Source organism: Alligator sinensis, unplaced genomic scaffold (genome assembly GCF_000455745.1).
Source record: "Alligator sinensis unplaced genomic scaffold, ASM45574v1 scaffold1191_1, whole genome shotgun sequence".
In the NCBI taxonomy this organism is placed as follows: domain Eukaryota; kingdom Metazoa; phylum Chordata; order Crocodylia; family Alligatoridae; genus Alligator; species Alligator sinensis.
This window is the reverse complement of record NW_005843133.1, coordinates 206,881-212,813: the sequence shown is the minus strand read 5'-3', so window position 1 is coordinate 212,813 and position 5,933 is coordinate 206,881. Positions and strand designations below refer to the sequence as shown.

Below are 5,933 nucleotides of genomic sequence, written 5' to 3'. Positions count from 1 at the left end.
ATTCCTGCTTTCTCTTCTGTGGATTTCTCTGACCACTACCTGCAGCCTCGAAGGGTGAGTAGCATCAGTCTTTCTGAGACTGCTCAAGGCAGCTTCTAGCATTTGAAAAGCATTTTTTCTGAGGAGTGAAAGTAATTGCTATTCTATAAAAAAGGAATTTCAGGCAAGCATGACTAGGTTTAGAGAAGGGGATCTCTGGGGAGTATCCTAGAGGTGGTTAAGTCTCATTAATAAGCCTGTTTCCTGTTGCTGTTTCATGAGTGTTTGATTTACCGGTTGAATGCAGCTGAATTCACCTACTTAAATATGTTAGGTCCTTCCATGAGCCCCAAGCTTCTTTCCTTTGTGTTCCTTTGTTTTAGAGCAGTTGAGAATAGGATATACAAATTTTGCTCATCACTGTTCATAGGTGATTCTCTAATGTGTTGTAGCACTTACCCCATCATATTATATGGGTGCAGCAGCTCCTACAGCATTATTTTATTTCTCTTTTAGGTGTTGTGTTTATCTCTGCCCAGGTTTTCGCTTTCTGTACTGAGTTATTGTTCCCTCAGCTCCAGCTCTTGGTCTGTTCTGAATCTTTACTTCCTTTTATACTTCCCCAGGTAACACTTTGTCTTAGGGGGGTACAATTTTGTACTCCCAAATGCATACAGGTACAAAGGTTCCTTCTCTGTCAGGGAAACCTTACCATTCTTCTTCCTATTTTGGGCCTTCTGTCTTGGCTGGCATGTCAATTTTACAACAAAATTGTGAGATGAAGATAGGGGTATCTAGCTGTGTCCTAGTAGATGAAGGCCCCTGCTTGTAATCTGACATGGTGGATTGGAAGTGTTTATCACATTGCAGACTGTGATTTGTAATCTGTCTGCTCAGCTTTGTTTTATTTAGGTGTTCATCTCAACCCCTTATAAGTGAAACTAGTTACAGTTCAGATTCAAACCCCTCGTCCTTCTTGCCTACACCAGAATTAGCATATTTATAGATAGTATAATTTTTCCTCTTTAGATGATCTTTTTCTCTTGAGCTGCACTTTAATTTGTTTCAGTAAGAAGCTTGACAGGCTACCAGGTGCCTCTAGCATCTTTCTGGAAGTGACTTGCACATTAGCATAACAGAAATGTTCTTACAGTGCTGCAGTGAAGCCCTCTCCAACCTCCCTCACTGTTTGCAGATGATCTGGCCAGGTTTAGAACTCTATTTACTGCTGAGATACCACTGTTGGTCCCCAAACCCAGTGGTGCCTCAGCAGCTTTCACAGCTGCTCTTGGGAGGGCAGCTAGGTAACCATGTTTGCTGATGGGTGACATTGCACTGATTTGGAGTAAATACCTACTAAGAAAAAATAAGAGTTCTATTAGGTGTCCTGGTCATATTGATGGCATAGATAAAGGAATTATCTTTTCTATCACTTAAGCATTTCCAATGCCCTTGGGCAGGATATGGCTCACCTAGGTAGATAACATATAAACCTTCCAATCCTTTTGGATATCATTTCATCATAATTTTAAGGAAGTATGGGCTGGATTAAGGAAGTATGGGCTGGATGAATGGACTGTACAGTGGATAGAAAGCTGGCTGGAGCACTGGGCTCAGTGAGTAGTAATCAAAGGCTCGATGTCTAGTTGGCAGCCAGTATCAAGTGGAGTGCCCCAGAGATCAGTTGTGGGGCCGATTTTGTTCAGTGTCTTCATCAGTGACCTGGAAGATGGCATAGAGTTCACCCTCAGCAACTTTGCAGATGACACCAAACAGGGGATTAGTAGATACACTGGAAGGTAGGGCTAGGATTCAGAGTGACTTAGACAAATTGGAGTATTGGGCCAAAAGGCACCTCATGAGACTCAGCAACGACAAGTGCAAAGTCCTGCACTTAGGACGGAACAATCTCATGCACCAGTACGGGCTGGGGGCTCACTGGCTGCAGAAAAGGACCTGGGGGGTTACAGTGGACAATATGCTGGATATGAGTCAGCAGTGTGCCCTAGTTGCCAAGAAGACTAATGATATACTGGGCTACATTGGTAGGTGTGTTGCCAGTAGGTCAATGGAAGTGATTTTTCCCCTCTATTCAGCACTGGTAAGGCCACTTCCGGAGTACTGTGTTCAGTTTGGGGCCCCCACTACAAAAAGGATGTAGACAAATTAGAGAGAGTCAAGCAGAGGGTGACAAAAATGGTGAGGAGGCTGGGGGACATGACTTGCGAGGAAAGACTGCAGGAGCTGGGCTTATTTAGTCTAGAGAAGAGGAGACTTAATAGCAGTCTTCAACTACCTGAAGTGGGGTTTGAAAGAGAATGGAGCTAGGCTATTCTTAGTAGTGGCAGATACCAGAACAAGGAGCAACAGTCTCAAGTTGCAGCAAGGGGAGTTTAGGTTAGATATTAGGAAGAATTGTCTCACTAGGAGGGTAGTAAAACACTGGAACAGGTTACCCGGAGAGGTGGTGGAAGCTGCATCCTTGGGAGTTTTCAGAACGCGGCTAGACAAACCTTTGCCTGGGATGATCTATTTGGGGCTGGTCCTGCTCAGAGCAGGGGGTTGGACTAGATGATTTCCTGAGGTCCTTTCCAATCCTAACTTTCTATGATTCTGTCAGAGGAAGGGGTGTTACCACTATGTGGGGATAATAGCAGGGGGTTGTATAGAGCAGTGGTTCTCAACCTTTTTTGTACCATGACCCATTTACAAACACCGATGGCCAGTCAGGATTTTCCCTGGGATAGAAGTTAGACTAATTAGCCTATAGTTGCCCAGGTCCTCTCTCCTCCCCTTCTTGAAGATGGGCACAACATTGGCCCTCTTCCAGTCTTCAGGAACCTCCCTCAAGCTCCATGACCTTTGAAAGGGTTTCGCCAGAGGTCCCACGATGACTTTGGCCAGCTCCTTCAGCACTCTCAGATGAAGTTCATCCAGTCCTGCTGACTTATAAATGTCTAACTTTTCTAATTGATCATATACCAGCTCAATGTCAACAGTAGGAAGGCGGTCATTCCCACCATGCCCATTTTGAACCTTTTCTAGTATGATTTTCCCCTTAGTCTGGTGAAATACCAAATCAAAGTAGTCATTCAGGAGTTCAGTTTTCTCCTGACTGTCAGTAACAAGCTGTCCTGAGTTAAGCAGTGTCCCCATGCTTCCATTTGTTTACCTTCTGTTCCCTATATGCCTAAAGAAGGACTTCTTATTGTCCTTGATTTCTGTTGCTAGTTTAAACTCTTGAACTTGGACAGTGTTGTATGTGCAGCGGTTACAGAAAGGGCAGGTTGTACAGTAATAATGGAAAGCCTGAGTAGGGCCGAGCTGCCTTTCATTAATATGACGGGGGTTGAAAATGATTCAGGCTCAGATGCGTGCTACTTAGCAATGGTTTAAAGTGGTGAAAAGAGGTTTGAAGGCTTGGGTTCCCTGTCCAAGGCATTTAGCACTCGAGGATTTCTCCTGTCTTTTGGAAGGGTAGGGAACTAGATAAATAGCTCTCTAAGTTGGTTGTTTCCAACGTTGGTGGTGGTCCTTGTATCACTCTGGGCTATGCACAGATCTATGGTCTTTACAATTAGAAGTTTGATCCATGTAGGTCTATAAGAAATGCTGAGGGTTAACAGTGATCCATTGGTACAAAAGTTCCTGGGAAACCACAGGTCTATGTGATATCCTTTGCTTCTTGTAAAGTTGGGGAGCTTGTTCTCTGGGGAAAGGGAAACAAGCTGGCTGAGGTTGATATTTTTAGTAAACTATACATGGAGAAGTTATTACTTTCCCTTGTTCTTGTTGAAGTGAATCAATTCTGTAGTATCTCTCTTGAGTGTTAAAACTTCCTGAAGAAATACCTCAAATGCTCAGTTCCAATTTGGTATAACTAGGGCAGCCTTTAATTTTTAACTGGCTTTCAATTAAAATTACACAGCTGTACTTAGGTGTGTTTAATGGATTTGGTTGTGCGTTGAGCCCTGCTTTCAGAAAGATGCAAGCTGCACTTGGCCATCTCCTGCCCTCACCACACTCTTGTCTGTGAAATATTTAAATGCACACCTTTTTAGTTGCTGCTCTTTTCTTTCAAAGCTTCATTTTTATCCCAAGGGTAAAGAAGAATCCCTTCTCTGTCTGAGAAATGAGACTTGGAATGCGATGTCAGCAGAGTGGCTCTGCCGTTCTTTCCCCTTTGTTCACTTTTTTTCATGCTTCAATGATGATTTTTCTTTCAACTAGTCAAGTAGCCAATGACAGTTCAGTTATTTATATGTTGAGGGTCTGGTTTTATCCCTCCCTGAAAAGTGAGTGGCTTAGTAGTAAGAGCAATGTCTGAGAGAAGCAACCAAAGCACTTGTACCTATTTACACTTGTCCTCCTTTTCCAGAGTCTCTGTTGGAATATCAACATACTATTAATAAAAAAGAAGTGTATTGCAGTCAAAAGCAGGATTCGAACCTAGTGCAGTTAAGGATTGACACAACACCGTGTTTGATTAATGACAGAAAGGCTTTAATAATTATGCCACAAACAAGCTAGAAAACTAAATGACAGAAAGACTCCTTCCCAATATTCAGTAAATGAGCTATCACAAAAGTCCTAGTATATGTTAGCTGCAATAGTGTCTCTCACCAAAGCAGGAAGAAAGCAGTTTCAGTCTTTGCTGCCTTCTCTGGCATGGATCCTTCCTGGGGAGTGATCAGCTGGACTCAGGTTACAATGTTGCAGTGATTTCTTGCTCTCCTGGAGTGCATCTTGCCAGCAACTCTATTTCATTCTTATACTCTTCAGCTGTATAGCTACAAAACATTCCTCCTTCATAGTTGGTCAGTTTAAAGTCTGAACAAAGCAAGTAGGGAGGGACCATCATCTTATAATAGCTAACTGTTTGGATCCTGTTTTCGGTTTTCCAGTTGTGAAACTTGTTTTTGCAAGCTTTAGATCAGTCCAGAGCTTATACTTCAATCAAATGGGATGACTCTTGATTTGAATGCCTGTTCCAAGAAATATGACTCAAGCAAGGGAGGGTGTGTCAACAAGGAGGATAGTCACCTAGGGATATGCAGTTATTTATTACTGGTTTAGCATAATAAAACATTAGGTACATTTGCAGCCAGCACAGGAGATTAAATCAATTGGGATTGCTTCATTTTGCAAGGGTCCCAGTCATGATCTTGCACTGTTATTTTAATTTGGTCATTTAAATTTCATGTGTAGGCCCAGCCAACCTTTCATGGTCATCGAAGTGATTATATTTTGAGTATCCATGGGCTGCCATCTAAGTACTTGGGCTGTGAACTTCCCGATCCACTTACTAAATCCATTCTTTATTTCTGCAATTTCCCTGTTTTGTTTGGCAGAACGTGCTGCACTTGTGCTTGGTACACCTAAGATCAGAGAAGCTTGCCGAGAAGTTAGCATGGTATATAGTATGTCTGCTCATACTATTAATTGCCTGTGAGCTGCATCTCCCCTCATCTTTTTTGTACTATAGCAGGCCATTGTTGGTACTCTCTTCTCAATCTTGCTGAGTGTACTATGCAAAGTGTCTGTCTGATTACTATGTAATATTTATGGAGCTAAAAGCAAATAGAAGGCAAGGAAGGGATTCTGTGCCCATACAAAAGCAAGTTCAACTTATTGGGGATCCCCAGCCTGTGAAAACGTAATGAACTTGAAATATGAGCTTAGTCACAAAAGATCAGTTGCTCGCTGAGCTGATTCCAAAATTAATTGAAACCCAACTGGATGTCGCGTACAGCAATATAGACTCTAGAGTATGTTTCACACGTCCCTCTGCACGCTCAGCTTTTTAGGGGTTGTGTGGTATAACAAAAGAAGTGGTTTAGATCCAGGTAGCAATAGTGTTGCAGAGATTGTTTTTCTGTGTCCCTTACTTGTCCAGGAGCTCCACTCCCTTTGTAATGCACAGGATTTGTCTGTGTTCTGTAGAGAGGGTTTGC

At 42.6% G+C, this 5,933-nt stretch overlaps 1 protein-coding gene across 2 annotated transcripts in view; it reads left to right on the top strand.

The window, feature by feature from the left end:
• DIAPH1 (diaphanous related formin 1) overlaps window positions 1-5,933 on the top strand; it is a 101,658-nt gene that overhangs the window by 33,779 nt on the left and 61,946 nt on the right. For both annotated transcript variants that reach the window (XM_014526713.2, XM_025193934.1), the window contains exon 18: window positions 46-54. In XM_014526713.2, coding sequence (XP_014382199.1) covers window positions 46-54 — 9 coding nt within the window. The remainder of the gene's footprint in view (window positions 1-45; window positions 55-5,933) is intronic.